This window comes from Pseudonaja textilis, chromosome 15 (genome assembly GCF_049901715.1).
Source record: "Pseudonaja textilis isolate UNSWEBS1 chromosome 15, rPseTex1.2, whole genome shotgun sequence".
Lineage (NCBI taxonomy): Eukaryota > Metazoa > Chordata > Lepidosauria > Squamata > Elapidae > Pseudonaja > Pseudonaja textilis.
In genome coordinates, this window is record NC_142004.1 from 3216598 (window position 1) to 3231008 (window position 14411).

General features: G+C 42.2%; 2 protein-coding genes across 4 annotated transcripts in view; one reads left to right on the forward strand and one right to left on the reverse strand.

Moving 5' to 3' along the window:
- The window catches only part of HORMAD2 (HORMA domain containing 2), a 34445-nt gene that overhangs the window by 1432 nt on the left and 18602 nt on the right, over positions 1-14411 (forward strand). The window contains exon 1 of one of the 2 annotated variants that reach the window (XM_087913173.1): positions 12102-12282. The exons of the other annotated variant lie outside the window; for it this stretch is intronic. The gene's annotated coding sequence lies outside the window, so the exon portion shown is untranslated. Of the gene's footprint in view, positions 1-12101; positions 12283-14411 lie in introns of those variants that run through there. 2 annotated transcript variants of the gene reach the window in all.
- On the reverse strand, positions 1939-13721 carry LOC113448065 (acyl-CoA dehydrogenase family member 11-like). Of its 2 annotated transcripts, none has more exons than XM_026718626.2 (14): positions 13427-13721; positions 11910-12142; positions 10669-10768; positions 9238-9355; positions 8377-8519; positions 8121-8267; positions 7409-7503; positions 6434-6533; positions 6060-6200; positions 5517-5609; positions 5029-5136; positions 4104-4275; positions 3208-3274; positions 1939-2660 (listed from the first exon to the last, which is right to left on the reverse strand). In XM_026718626.2, exons 1-14 carry the CDS (start codon positions 13712-13714, stop codon positions 2534-2536), a joined length of 1932 nt encoding a protein of 643 aa, XP_026574411.2. In that variant the 5' UTR covers positions 13715-13721; the 3' UTR covers positions 1939-2533. The 2 variants fall into 2 exon arrangements, with proteins under 2 accessions (XP_026574411.2, XP_087769297.1); XM_087913171.1 differs by lacking the exon at positions 13427-13721 and adding an exon at positions 13004-13412.

Below are 14411 nucleotides of genomic sequence, written 5' to 3' on the forward strand. Positions count from 1 at the left end.
CAAAAGCTGCTTGCCCAGTCGGTAGCCAACTCCTATAGGAAGAAGAATAGGAAGGAAGAAATGCTTTTTTGAGCTACAAAGATGTGGGGATGGCAGAGTGAGAGAAAGAGAGGAAAAAACAAAACAGAATTTTACTAATTGGGCCAATTTTTCCTCCCAAATAAATTGAAAAGAGTTTTGATGCTCCAACGAAAGAAAGAAGCAGGCAGCCCAGTCAGTATACAGTTCCCTACAAGAAGAAATATTATTTTAGCTATTTTAATCTTTCTGTTGGGAGGCTTATAGCCTGCTCTGAGCCGGGGGAGAACAGAAAAGGCAATAAATAAGAGAAAAAGAAATAACGAGCTAAAAGGTGCCTGAGAGGAGAGCTGCCCGGGCAGGGCTGAGGGAGGAATGAGATGTCTGAGGCAAAAATGATGGGTGGATCAAAATGGCCTCCAAAATCACCTCAGAGCTCTTTGAAAAGTTAGTGTTATTTTCTTTATTTTATTATTTGTAATAGATAGATATTCAAAGGAGATACTTTTCTATGATTGCCTGCCCCTTATTGTTTTTAAAAAGTCCTTTCTTCTTCAGTTCTCTATTAAATTATTACCATAAAGTATATTTTCTCTTCAATTAGTTATTCCTTAAATTATTGAGGTTTTTTTTTTATAATAACAGATCAGAAATGCAAAAGTGGGGTACAATCTGAAAGAAGAAAAAATAATAATATTTTGTGTGCTTCATTCACTAAAAAGATAGAATATTTTGCCTTTTCCCACCCAAATTTTTTATCTTGCTTCAGCTAAAAAGAGAGCTCTGTCTGAGACTTAACTAAACAGAAGTGGGGATGGCAGAGTGAGAGAGAGAGAGAAAAAAACAACAACAGAATTTTACCAATTGGGCCACTTTTTGCCTCCCAAACAAAATGAAAAGAGCTTTGATGCTCCAAAGAAAGAGAGAAGCAGGGGGTCCAGTCAGTACCCAACTCCCTACAGGAACAAAAATTATTTTAGCTATTTTAATCTTTCTGTTGGGAGGCTTATAAGTTGCTCAGAGCCCAGGAGAGAATGTGAGAGGCAATAAATAGCAAGAAATAAAAGAAAAAGAAATAAAGAGCTAAAAGAGCGACTGAGAGCAGAACTGCCTAGGCAGAGATGGGGGGAGGGATGAGGCACCTGAGGGGAAATGATGGTGGACCAAGATGGCCTCCCTCTTCCCGCCAAAATCAGAGCGCTTTGAAGTTTACTCTCATTTTTTCCCCATTTTATTATTTGTAATAAATTAATATTCCGTTGCCTGCTCCTTAAATTATTGTCAAAAATAGCCTTTCATTCTACAGCTCCCTATTTTTTAAATTATTACTATATTTTAAATTATTACTATATTTTCTCTTCAGTTGGCTATTCCTTAAATTATTAGGAAGCTTTTTCTTTTCTGTCACCTCCCCTCAAACTATTACTAAAAACATTTTTTTCTCTTCACTTGCTTTGATTTAAAAACAAATTAGGGCATAACATGCATTGATTTAAAAATCAATTTGAAAACATGTCAAATTATTTTCAGTTAGATTTATTTTCACCCATAATGTCTTTTTTGTCTTTGTCTTCTTCTTTATTTGGCCCTTTAAATGTTTTGAAAGAAAGGTTTAAACCTTTAAAACAATAATAAAAACAAACAATCCCCTCAAAACTGAGAGAGTCAGAATGTTCTGACAATTGTAACATTTTGTTTATTGACTCATGTTTTATATTCAATATATATTTATATTCAGTCCTTTCTTATTGTCTTCTGTTACATTTTATCCAGCCATACATTTTGCCCTTTAAATGTTTTAAAATAAAATACCGGTATGTTGAATCAATTTCATAATATACAAGTGCAAAGAGAGTTATGGAAAGGGGTAAACCAGGGAAAACCAGAGATAATATAGTTTGTAAATTATTAAGAAAATAATTATTAGCAAGCCAGACATTTCTTTATTCAAAGTATGCAGAGGCATAGAAATTCTTTTTTTTAATCTATCATTCATAAACAAAAATTTAGAAAAGGTTCTGTGTAATTCTTGTTTAACACTTTTTAAAAAAGAAATCAGAATGGTACAGAAAAAGAAACATGAAATCCACATTGTTCTGAATCACGAAAGAAAATTTACAATCTAAAAGAGAAAGAAAAAAGTTTTAAACTTCCATATTCAATATTTCAAGGCCTTTATCACAGGTGTCAGATAGCTACAGTGATATGTCCATCATGACATTATTGGACAAATTATGAAAACAATTTTAATTTCAGACCCATTTATATAGATGGAAGTAGTCTGTTAAAAATCACTTTTAATTGAGAAAATAAAACTTGCCAAGATCACTACAGGTAGTCAAATGATAAAAATGAGAGTCGAATGCCATAATACTAAGCATCTGCAAGTACACTTTGGCTATAAAGCATTACCCAAGGACTGTGGAAAACCAGATATATTATCTTTCCTGTTAAATAATATGGATTTAATTTTGTATTCCCGTCCTTTATTTTATTGGTGATCAGCTGTTAATTACTACAGTTTTCCTCTCAGAGAAGAATACCCATCATAAACCAAAGATTTATCCAGGGAAACTGCTTTAGAGTTGTAAGAACCAGCCTTCTCTTCTCTGTCCACAAGGCAGACATTCTCCTGACACCACCTGTAGAAGAGAGAAGAAAGCCTTCTGTCTTCAAATTAAAACAGGATTTCTTAGTTTCAGACCCATCTACCTGAACGTTGCTTCCTGCTCCTATGATTGAAAGGTGATGGCACATCTTAACTACTGATGGCAGGTCTGCGACAATCAACATTCAATAAGAATATAACACAAAGCTTTGATTAAGCCTTGAGCTTAATGACACATATATATCAAAAAATTGGAGAAACAGGTTTTGGCTGAGCATTTTGAGTTGGTGTAAACAAATTATTGCATACCCGCTCATTAGGACAGAGGTGAATGATTTCCCCAGAACCCAGGAAGGGAACTTGTTCACACAACCAGTTAGAACAGAGTTTCCCCATGTTGGCGGCTTTGTGGACCGGTGGGGAGGGGGGAGAGGGGATGTTCCATGCGAGCGGCCAGCGTGCACAAGCCCTTGCCGCTCACTTAAATGGCGTGCGCCTATGCAAGTCAGGATGCGCGTTTCCCACGTTAGTGTGTGCAATCTTTTGGGTTTCTCAGTCTTGGTGTTAGATTTAATGAATACCTCTGAGCAGCGTAGATGTTTGTGTCTGATGCACCAGCCCTGGCGGCATGCTCCAGTAGAAGGACTCCTGTGGGAATTAAACACACAGTCTATGGACATTTCTGATCCGTCATCCTAATGAGATCTACCCTGTAACCTGAATCAGCTCCACACTTGACCCCATGGGGAATTCTCCACTGTGGGGAATAATTTGCAAGATCCTTGTAAAGTCTTCTGATTAATCCCCATTAATGGCATTCCAGGAACTCCTTTCTCCTAAAGAAAGGTCTTCCCGCTGCTTCTTTTGCCACTGCCAAGCTTGGATTTGGGGAGAACAGTTCACAGCATGAGCTATGGAATTCGGAAAGAATACTGAGCTCGTTAAATAGTCAGAAGTATGCCTAGGAAGGTGATGCAGCAGCTACAGGCGACAAATAAGAGGCTTGGCTGAGCTCTTGACTTAAAACCCCAAGGGTTGCGCTGCTTCATATCCCATTTATAGAAGAGAAGACTAATTTTGCTGATGTCAAGTTTAATCCCAGCTCAAAACCTGTGGGTTTCCCTGCCTCCTCGGTCGATCCAATCTTGCACGGTTATCTTTGGTGTTCTTAGATTTTGAAGAGTAGCACCCCACTGCCACCTTCGGGGCTGCTGCACTTATCGCAGGCTAGTTTTTAATGATGCTCTAATTAGCCTGCTTGCCATCAGCTATGGGGCTTGGAATCAGGTTTGGTTTCCTGTCTGCTCCAACTTTACAACAAGAGCTTTTTGTGCTGGAAAATATTTGTCCTTTTATAAGCGCTGCATCCAAACCCCGAATGCTGGGTTGTTTCAGAGTCTTTCTGAGCAACATTCAACCATTGGAGATGATTTTTGTGGTAAGGAAGCACAAGATTTTGAGGCAATTCTTTCATTACCTTCATAGGTCCATGCCAAAGTATAGGAAAAGTCTCTCGCTGCAAGCTGCCAGCCAGCTTCTCCCTTTGAGTCCATTCTTCGAACAAACTGTTTGAGTTTTTGCAGATTATTCTGAATTATTTGCACAGAAGCCTGCAGTTCGGAATGCTGAGTAGCTGCCTCCAACTTGGTCTGCAAGGAACCCCCAGAACAAACACACCTAATAACTCACAGTACGTCCGGCTAGCAAAAGAGGTTACTCGGCTTCTACTTCTCTGAAAATAGGATTCTCTATTTCCCCCCAAGATGGTTGCAAATAAAATAAGGATATGTTTAGTGGCACCTCAAAATGAGCTGGTGACCTAACTACCTGTGGAGATCAACGTCACAGCTTTGTTCAGGCTAAGGACCGTGCTGGTCTTTTGAGTGTTACCTACCCAAAATTTGTGGGTGGGACTAGTGAAACTGATCTTAAATCATTGGCATTTAGCTCAAATTTACTTAATACAATGCCTCGCCAATCATATGTTAATTTTTTTTCTTCTGACACATTAAATGTTACTGTGGAATTGTCATTATTAGAAGTCTCTGGGTCTGCCTGTGCTTTAGATTTAAGACACTTGGACTGGTTTCTACTATGGCAGATGAAGGTTATATTTTTCACCCTGACTGTAGGCAAAATACCATAAGTAGTGGCAGTAAATTTGGACTGTGCTACTTAAAAAACCAATTTCTCTCATGAACCAATTTCTGTTAACTATGAACAAGATGAAAGAGACTGCTAACTGCATCGAAGTGAGTTCTGAAGTGGCAATAGCAGCACATCAATGTCAACAAGGACCACCTCATTTTACATGAGGCTGACTGAGCCTATTGCTCCTACAAGGTGCATTTGAAATTTTAACATTTATAGGTGGTGTGAGAAACTCATTTATTGGTGCTTACCTGGGCAGTGGAGAAAAAGACATCCAGCACTTTTCCTTGGCTCTTGAAAATGCAGCGCAGAACATCCAGGCACAGGATGTTCGTGGTTCCCTCCCAGATTGATAGCGCCTGGAAGTGAAAGGGAAGCAGAGCTCAAGAAATAGATGCCAAAGCACCAACCTGGAGGAGTAAGTTGGGCTGACCAGGCATAACAGTCCCAAAGTTTCCCAATACTATTGTTTTTTTCAAAGGAAAATATTCGTTATAAGAGACTGCATTCTTTAAGAAAGAACTTTCTGAGTAATAAGAGGCCTGAATTACTTTCCCCCCTTTTCTTCATGATCTCAGAACTTTGCGATAACAAGCTAATATCAGGAAGAAAAGGTGAAACAAAAGGAACTAAGGTGCAAGTTTCTCTTCCTGCTTTCCCCCACTAAAATAGCACCAGGCTGCAAGAAAGAAGAAAGTAGAAGAAGCAAAACAAAAAAAAAAGTCCAGTGCTTCTTTACCTGGATATCCCGAAAAACAACAGGCAGTTCTGTGTCTTCCATGAAGCCCTGTCCTCCGAAACACTCCAGGCCTTCTGAGGCCACAGCGATAGCCTGAAATACAAACTGACTTGTTTACACATCCGACAAATATACCAGGCTGAATGTTTTTGTTTTGTGCATTTGATCTTTAAAGGCAGGAAAGACACGTCAGCCACATTTACGTGAAGATTCAGGGGTCTGTCTGCTTATGGGCTTCAGCCAAACCAAATAACCAGGAACCCATTAGCTCTTCTTCTGACAAACCCATTTCATTCAAAGGCACCTGCCTTCATAAGTTTGTGACAAAAACTGATGCCTTTGAATCAACGTTGTTAGGGGAAGAGGGGCTGACACGGATTCCCGAGTCTTTGATCCAGGAGACTCAAACACCTGGTCAGAAATATAACAGCCTGCGCAGAGTATTCCTCCCCTCAGTTCTCATGAACATCTGCCCTGTAGAGGTGCCCTCTTTGCCAGTCAGGGATACCACGGCTTATCCCATGGCATCAAACTGAGTGTGACCTGTTTTGCAGTATAAAGTTTAGCGAGAGGGGTGAGCAGCCTCAGCATGTGCTTCTCCTGCTCCGTCGCCATCTTCGTTTCTTCCAGGCCAAGCAGTCTCGCCAGCTCCATCGCCAGCAGGAACGCTGCTTGGCTTTGCACCTGCACAAGTGGGAAGGTGGTTTGTCTGAGCAAGGCTGGCAACTTCCTCCCTTCCCCCTCCTGCTTCCCCCCTCTACAACCACCTGGAGCAATAATCACATGGTAAACTACAAAGCAGGATTTATGGGTGGCAATGGCAGTTTCCCTGTATGTGGCAAGTTCCTGGACAAATTCAGGACAACATGCTTGAATCTTACCCAAGTACACCTGGACTCAAGAGTGCATGTGCTCACCTCCATTCGTGCCAGAGTTTGCATGTGCAAAGGGTGATCTTTAAGGGGTTTTCCAAAGGCTTCTCTTTTGGTGGCATAATCCCGTGCCAAGTCGACAATTCTATGGATGGGAACAAAGCCAGCCACAGGGATTAAATGTTGCCTTTGGTCCTACTTCAAATGTATTTCTGCTATTTCCCAGAATTTAATTTTATTCTTTAATTAATCAGTAACAGAGTTGGAAAGAGCCTTGTAGCTTATCTAGTCCAACCCCCTGCTCTCGCAGGAGACCTGTATTATTTCTGATATCATGGAAGTCAATATATAATGTTATACATTGGAGGGATAGAAGCTTCTTCTTCTATCAATCCAGCTTCTAGGTGGTAAAATTAATTCAATTTTTCGTTAAAGAGACTACAGGAGCAACCCTTCCACTCAGAAACATGCTTCCGATATTGGAAAATAAAATGGATATTTTTCTGGGCATATTCTTTTTGCTTAAAACAAACTTTGCAGATAAGTGCATGAAGATGCTGAAACAGTTAAGATGCCTGAGTAATCCTCTACAGTCTGCAAGAAATGTGCTTTCTTTCCCAAACTCCCAAAACTTTAACCTACGATTGACCTCACCCCATTACTAAGAGGTCTGTAAGGGGCGTGCATAAGCGCATCAATGTGCCTACCATCCCTGTCCTTTTATTTGTACCTATTTCATGTAATCATAATCATGTTCTAATTATATTTGTTATCTGATACATGCCTGACAAAAATATAATAAATAAACACATAGATAAAAGTTGGCCAACATTTTCAGATGATGTCACCACATCTCTAGCAGTTTGAAATTTAGGACATGCCAAACTACTTTTTCCGATTGTTCACACTTATTTAAGCTTGCCTAACTATCCTTGGAATACCAGAAGAACTGAATTGCTTTTAATTTTTCCAGATATAGTTTTTTCCTAGTTGCTTCTACTTTTTAGTCTTGAAAATCACCTTCTCATACTTCCTGCTGCAGACACAGCATTATACATCCTAGCGACGTTCATCATGTTGCTGATGTAAGGTATTCCCTGGCCTTCCATAGAGATCTGAAAGCATCAAGGAACAGCTTCAAACTATTTGATTTGACTCCCCTTAAAAACTTAAATACAATTAAATGGGCAATATTGATACATTTGCAAAAAAACAAAATTCTTAAATAAGATTTTCAGGATCCGAGAAAGAGAAGAGCATTTGGTTTGAAGCAAAGCTAGAAAGATTGGACCTACAAACCAACAATTTAAATAAGCAATTCTAAAAAGTTATAAGGTCTGCAGATCAGATGGACCATAAAGTGGAGTAGGCACAATTCAAGCAAAGGAGCAACATAGGATGCTAAAACAATGTTTGCTATTGAATGCATCATAAAGGCCTGTGGTGCCATCCTCTGGTGTCTAAAGTTTTTTGGACCATTGTTCAGAAGTCTCAGGCTCCCTCCCCCCACTAACAGTTTTTAAAACAACAGAAATCATTTGAAGTAAGCCGCGCCAGACACTAGAGGTGAGGATCTTCCCCTGTGTAGCTTTCCCCCTCCTCAGAAGCGTTCACGCAGAGCCTGAACAGCTGTCTGTTGCGAATGCTTCGATCTTTAATCCTTTCCTAGGCGAATCTCTGTGCTCCTCTCAATGTGCTGAATGGAGGAAATGCTTTTCTCTGTGGCTCCTACCAGATGTGCTCGAGCGCCATCCAGCAACAGCTCTGCCGTTGGCAGCGCCCTTGTGCCCAGCTTCTCTTTCAGCCTCTGTATTTTTATGCCGTTCAGCTTCCCATCCTCATAGATTTTCAGGTAGAAGAGAGAGAGGCCTCTGGAGCCCTGCCACACAAAAGTTGCTAGCGTGAGACCAAATAAACGGAGCTGGTATCCGGACATTAGTAACCGCGCAACTACTTGCAAGCTACTGTTTCATATTCTTTGGGTTGACCTTTTGTATCTGCCCATCAGGGCCCACGATCCTTGCCAATGTCAGCGTCATGTCTGAATCAGCAGCTGATGTGAACCATTTGAAACCATGCAGACTGTAGGAGCCATCTGGAAGTTCCCGTGCAACGGTTTCTGTTCCACCTCCTGGGAATAAAAAAACCACATTTTTGTGCTGGGAATTTTTCCCTAAAAGATGACCAATGACCACTGGTTGATTACTTAGGTTTTGATTCTGCTTTTTATTCAGCAGTTTATGGTGATATTCGCAACTCCCTCTTCCTATTTTCCCCAGCAAAACCCTGTGAGGTGAAGTAGGTTGGACTTCAAGAGGTAGTGCTTGCTCAAACAAACAAACTTTTTATTACAGCCAGACCAGATTCCAACCGTTAAAACATCAAAATGCATTTTAAAAATACAATACATTCTCATTAATGTCAATCCCTACTTAACGGCCTAGGTATTAAGGGTTCAATTCGCCAGCAGCACAATTCCTCTGCCTCCGAAGACGAGTTGTAAGGTTTCCAGTTTCATCAGGGATATTGGGTAACTTTCGTGTGAACAAGATATCTGATTTTACCTCCCATCTGTGATTGCAGAAAGAACCGCATTGAAGAGTAATCTAGAAGATTAATGTGTATAGCCATTGCGTAAGTTGTACTTTATGAATTTCCCATTCCATTTTTTTTTATAGAATTGCACACATAAATAAAGCACAACGTTCAAAACATAGCAAAAAGTCCACAAAACATGTCTGGAAAAATAGCCTAAAATCTTTAAATGCAAATGCTGTTGAATGAGTCAGCCTACCCAAATACAGTCTTTATTCGCTAAACTGTATGGCTCCCACGTTGCACCTCCTTACCGACATCAGAGCCGCCTTTGAGTTCCGTCATCCATTGGCCAGAGATCCAGAAGGTCTTGGGGTCACTTGAGGTCAAATGAGCATAGGCTTCTTCCAGGGGTTTTGGGATACCTAAAGACTGGTGGAGTTGCAAGCAAGAGACAAAAGGCAGGTACTGTATATAGATGGGTGGAGAGACGAAGTATCTGTCAGCCCTGCCTTTCATTCCCATATGAGATGGGTTGACGCAAGCAAGAGGAATACAAGTACACGGTGGTCATCATCACCATCAGGCATTGCTGTGCATCTCTTGTCTTGAAGACAGTCAGGAACCCCTGGCACAGCAGGACAGCTGCCAAACGGGGTCATGGCAACAGTCGCTGAGCAGCAAAGTTGGGCAAGGGAGCTTCTCCAAAGATAACTACTCCTACAGGTCTCAAGGGTCATGGTCTAAAGCAAGCACAGAGGACGACAGTCACCAGGGCCTTTGTACTCTATGGGACACAGCAGAAAGGAACTAGGCCAGAATCAATATCTGCTAGCACACAAGACTCTGGGCTGGATTAACCCATGCAGCCACTCAGCCAGTGGCTTCCAATTAAAAGACCCAGAGGGGCCCCAATGCTTCCTTTTGAGACAGGATGCCCTGGGTTGCTCTCCTGGGTGGCTCTTCGAGATGAAGAATGCCAGAAGAATTGGGAGTAGGGAGCTGCAGCCCAGGCTATAAAACCTCTCTAGTGGAGGCCTGGAAGGGACCCTTGTAAGATGGCTTGACAATTGGGGGACCTTTTATCTGCAGAAATTCAACTGGAGCTCAGACCGGCCTGGCCTTTGACTTCTGGCCTTAGCAAATCAGCCATCAGCGGGCATAACTACACTTCTGCTGACTCCACCCACAGTAACAACAAATAGGTAGCAGTTGAAGGATGCTGTGGTCCAACCAGCTCTTCTACTCAGCAGCCAAATGTTCTCCTCTTCCCTGTCAAGACTATTTTGAGGATCCATGGTTAAATTGCATCATCAACTGGGGCTTATTTCATAGGCCCAATGTAGTTGTACGGGCTCTGGGAATGTCAGGACATGATTTATTATTTATACTTACTTAAGGAAATTTATATGGCCACCCAATTCACTCTCAGTGATTCTGAGTGGCTTACAAAGTAAAACGATCTGGAATTGGAGCCAGATCCTGGGAGAGTATTATTGGGGGCCAGGGGTGGGGGAATCCAACTGTCCTTTTGGGCAATTTTTTTGATGGTGTAGATGGAAAGAGCTATGATTATCCAACAGGTACAAAATGAATGTGACTTCCCAATTTGTTGGCATAAAACAGAGGGATAGGGGATAGGACAGAGAGATCTTTACAAATGTTACTAAGGACACCTGAGGGTTTTAAATAACAAAACAGTCACTTAGTCCAGCAGTTCCCCCTTTGAAACATTAAAGACTTACCTCAATTACTTTTGCCGCTCCATCAGTCATGGCTAGAGGAGACGCGAAGCAAGCAGAAGAAAACGCAAAAAGATACAGCTTGGCAGCCTGATGAATACGGCTATGAAAAGAGAAATGCATGAAACTGTATTTGGCATGGTTTCACAAACTGTCCTGTCACTCACAGAGTTAGAACACTACTCGGGAAAGGACTTCCGAGGAAGCAATGGTAAAGTAGTTGGTTACTGGAGAGCCCAAAAGTGCAATGGAATGAGGAGCTAATATAGGAACCAGCTTTTCAGAATTCCTCTCCCGAGAAAGAGAGGACTGGGGATCACCCACACCCACTGCAGACAGCAGCTCCCTGCAATGAGAATATATGACAATGGTCTCCAGAAGGCTCTGGCTCTGCAGACCGGTGGCAATGGTATGCGGAAGAGGGGATAGTTCTGCGTATAAATAATAATAATAATTCATTTTATGGATGGTTTAGAATTCTGTAAAAAGAGGAAGAATTTGAAATTAAATATAATAAACCTTCCTGTGGGAAAAACATTGTAAATTAGAAAAAAAAAACCATGATAAAAGGACCTTGAAGGTTGGACATAGAACTAAAGCAAACTGAAGATTATAACTGAAAGAGAAGTGACCCACTAATACAGAATGGAGCAAAATATTCTAACTTTGGAGATTTTAAGGATATTTGTAAACAGTACACTTGGAAATTATGATAAGTTATTGAAACTGTTTGTACTTGAGAGATAGGGGGAAGTCAAGTCTTTGGATAGCTTTTTGTCCTTTTTACTATATATTTTTACAATTTTATCTGCACTTTTTATATTTTGTTTTTACTTTTTAAATATTTTTCTTAATTTGCATTAGCTTTTTATCTGTGTATCTTAAAACTTTAATACAAGTCATTATTCTGTAAAAAAACAAAAAGACAAAAGGAAGACTATATAGCAAAACAATCCTTGGGTGCAAAGCACTCAATGACTAAGCAATATAAAGTAGACTTTGCTGTTTAATATGACTAGAGTGTGTATGTATGGATGGACGTATGTATGTTTCCTATTTCTAAAATGCCCATCTCCCTCAGAGAGGTACTGGTAATTGGGCAGCATCTAAATTTAATTAAATTAATTATTACTACAAAAAAGAATCCTACCAAACATTAAGCCATGCTAGGATTCAAGAATATGCAAGAGAGACCCAAACAGGTTCACATGGCTTTGCATAGCTCCCATAAAGCATAGCAGTACCTCCAACTGGAATATCTCCTTGTATAACCTTCAGCCACAAGGCTCTCCTCAGCACAGATGTCCTTCAGCCTCTTCCAGGCTGGGCAGGTGGTCACTTGGTCCACACGTTGCCCCCAGGCATCAAAATGCAATAATCTAGGAGGGTTTAGCTCACACTGACGGCCCAAGAAGGCAATTTCATCTCTCACACGAGCTCCAAACCGTTCCAGATCAATGTTCACTTTGGCAAACACCTAGAAGGTCAATGCATAAATATGAAAGACAGGAACTAGAAAGTTGCCTTTTGAAAAAGTACTTTTGAGACAACTATGACCTGGAAAACCGAGAATCTCCACAGACAACCAGAAAGTAATTTTGAGAGGGATAAAGGAAGGTAAGTTGAAAATCAGTTGCTGGTTTTTTTTCTTATTTGGTCTGTAGTTTTACCTGATGTTGAAGCTGATATTTCTTGTTCAAACCTCAAGCTAAGTTTGTGGTTAGTACAATCTGGTTACATCTCAGTGTCTTTCCTAAAGAGCACTTGGAATACATGTGATCCAGAAACTAGCTTGAAGTTTTTGCACATATTCATTAGTATTCACTCCAAAGTCCCTTCCGACCCTATTATTCTATATTCTTTCACCGCATTTGTATCATCCATTTTTTGGGGTGGTGGTGAAACAATTGATGAAAATACAGCGTTCAAAAGGCATGTCTGAATCAAAGTTCCTTTTCCTGACAGCCATCTCTAGTTCCGAATCTGAAACATGTCCATGTATTGGGGAACATAAATTGAGGACTCTCCCAAGTTCTACTTGGCGTGTCATATGAACACCGAAATCTAGGCAATCATTTATCCCATTTGGTCTACTTCCCATCAGGAAAGAACAACTGGAAACCTCTCCAGCACTTTCTGCGTTCTTAAACCTCTGCATTAAAAAGGTGCAAGCTGTGCTTGGAAGCCAAAGTGCCTTTTGCACAACTTCAGTGCTTATAAAATTGGATAACAAGCTTTTGTTTTTTTATATATATATATATATATAACGGTATCAAGGCACAAACCCGCTATCAATCACAATAGGAACATCTAAATCGACTTAAAGAGTTTTACCTACATTAGGTACAAGCAGTTTGGGGAACAGGTTCGGGAAGCGCTGCTCAATAGTCCCAGGAACAGGTCTTTCCCACCCCCGGTATTTTAATTTCTCCTTCTTTCTGCTTTTTGTCCCTGCAAGCACGGGGCAGGCAGCGTTCCCAAACCTGAGACGCAGAGAATCGGAGCTTTCCGCCCCGGTTGGCACTCTCCTAGAACCCTCCGGCTGGAAGGGGCCTCGGAGGTCTTCTAGTCTACCCCCTTGCCCCGGGCAGGAGTCCTCGCCCTCCATCCCCTATCTGGTCACGGGACTGGGGCGGGGCAGGGGGCGCGGGGGCTAAAGCGGTGGGGGGGGGGAGGGAGCCGCGGGCAGCAAAGGAGACGGAGAAGCCCCGAGCCAGCCCCGCGGCCCCCACCGCCGAGTCCCCGTCCGACGCTCACGCACCTGGGCGGGCAGATGGGCTCTCAGGTAACCCTGGAGGAAGGGGTCTTCCAGGTAGAGGTTCCCCAACCGAGGCGCCTCCATGGTTGCAGAGGGGTGCACCAGCGCTCCGCAGCCTCCCGGTTCCCGCAGAGGCTCCCGCTGAGGAAGGGGCGACCGGGGCGAAGCTTTTGTCCTCCTGCGCGGGTTGCCCGTGGGCGGGGATTCTGACGGTTCGGGGAAAGCGTGATCTTTGCACCCAGAGAAAAGAACAGCGAACGTTTGGACAGCTCCCTCCACCCTCGGGGGCATTGCGAGGGCGGCCCTGGGCTTGCTCCCAGAGAGGAGGAGGAGGCCAGGGATCAGGGACGCCGAGCGGTTGGCAGGCAGCTCCGGGCGCTCTTCGTTGAAGGAAGCGCCCCTCCCGATTCACTCCTCCGGTCTTCAAAAACGGGGCCGTGGGTGAGGTGGGAACGGACCCATCAGCCTCACATGAATAGCTGGGGAAACCCTGGAAAAGATAACCAGAGCAACAGATCTCCCAACATTTAGAAAAACTCCCCTTGTGTCTAGTTGTTCTGACGTGCAGGGCTCTATAGGGTCGTTTTGAGGGTAGTAGTTGAAACAAGGGGAGTTTTATGTCCGGGATGTGAGGGGTCTGTAAATATTTCATCAAGAAAGTAGTCTGTAAAAGCATAGAAATGAGCAAAGTTATGCACTAAAACAGAATATATGGCTGTTGCGGGGAGGGGGGTGGAGACAGTGGGTTCAGTCTGAATTAAAACAGTTTACAAATGACTTTGGATCTCTAGATTAGCCTTTCTTAGCCCGGGTTCAGGAAATCGACCCTTAAGCCTGCTAGTTGGGGAATTCTGGGAAATAAAACCCATAAAGGGATGCTGGCTGGGGAAAAGTCCAAGAATCTTGGAAGTTGAAAAGCTTGTACACTTTAAAGCAAGAGGGCTGGGGAATTCTGGGAGTTGAAGTCCAACCCATTTTCAAGCACGCT

What these genes read in the sequence shown, in the direction of transcription:
- LOC113448065 (XM_026718626.2), bottom strand. Translation starts at nt 13,714, where the DNA reads ATGCCCCCGAGGGTGGAGGGAGCTGTCCAAACGTTCGCTGTTCTTTTC. An exon ending in GAGCGGCAAAAGTAATTGAG is followed by an intron (nt 9,356 to 10,668) that starts GTAAGTCTTTAA and finishes CAACTCCACCAG; the next exon opens with TCTTTAGGTATCCCAAAACC. An exon ending in CTGATGGGCAGATACAAAAG is followed by an intron (nt 8,268 to 8,376) that starts GTCAACCCAAAG and finishes TTTGTGTGGCAG; the next exon opens with GGCTCCAGAGGCCTCTCTCT.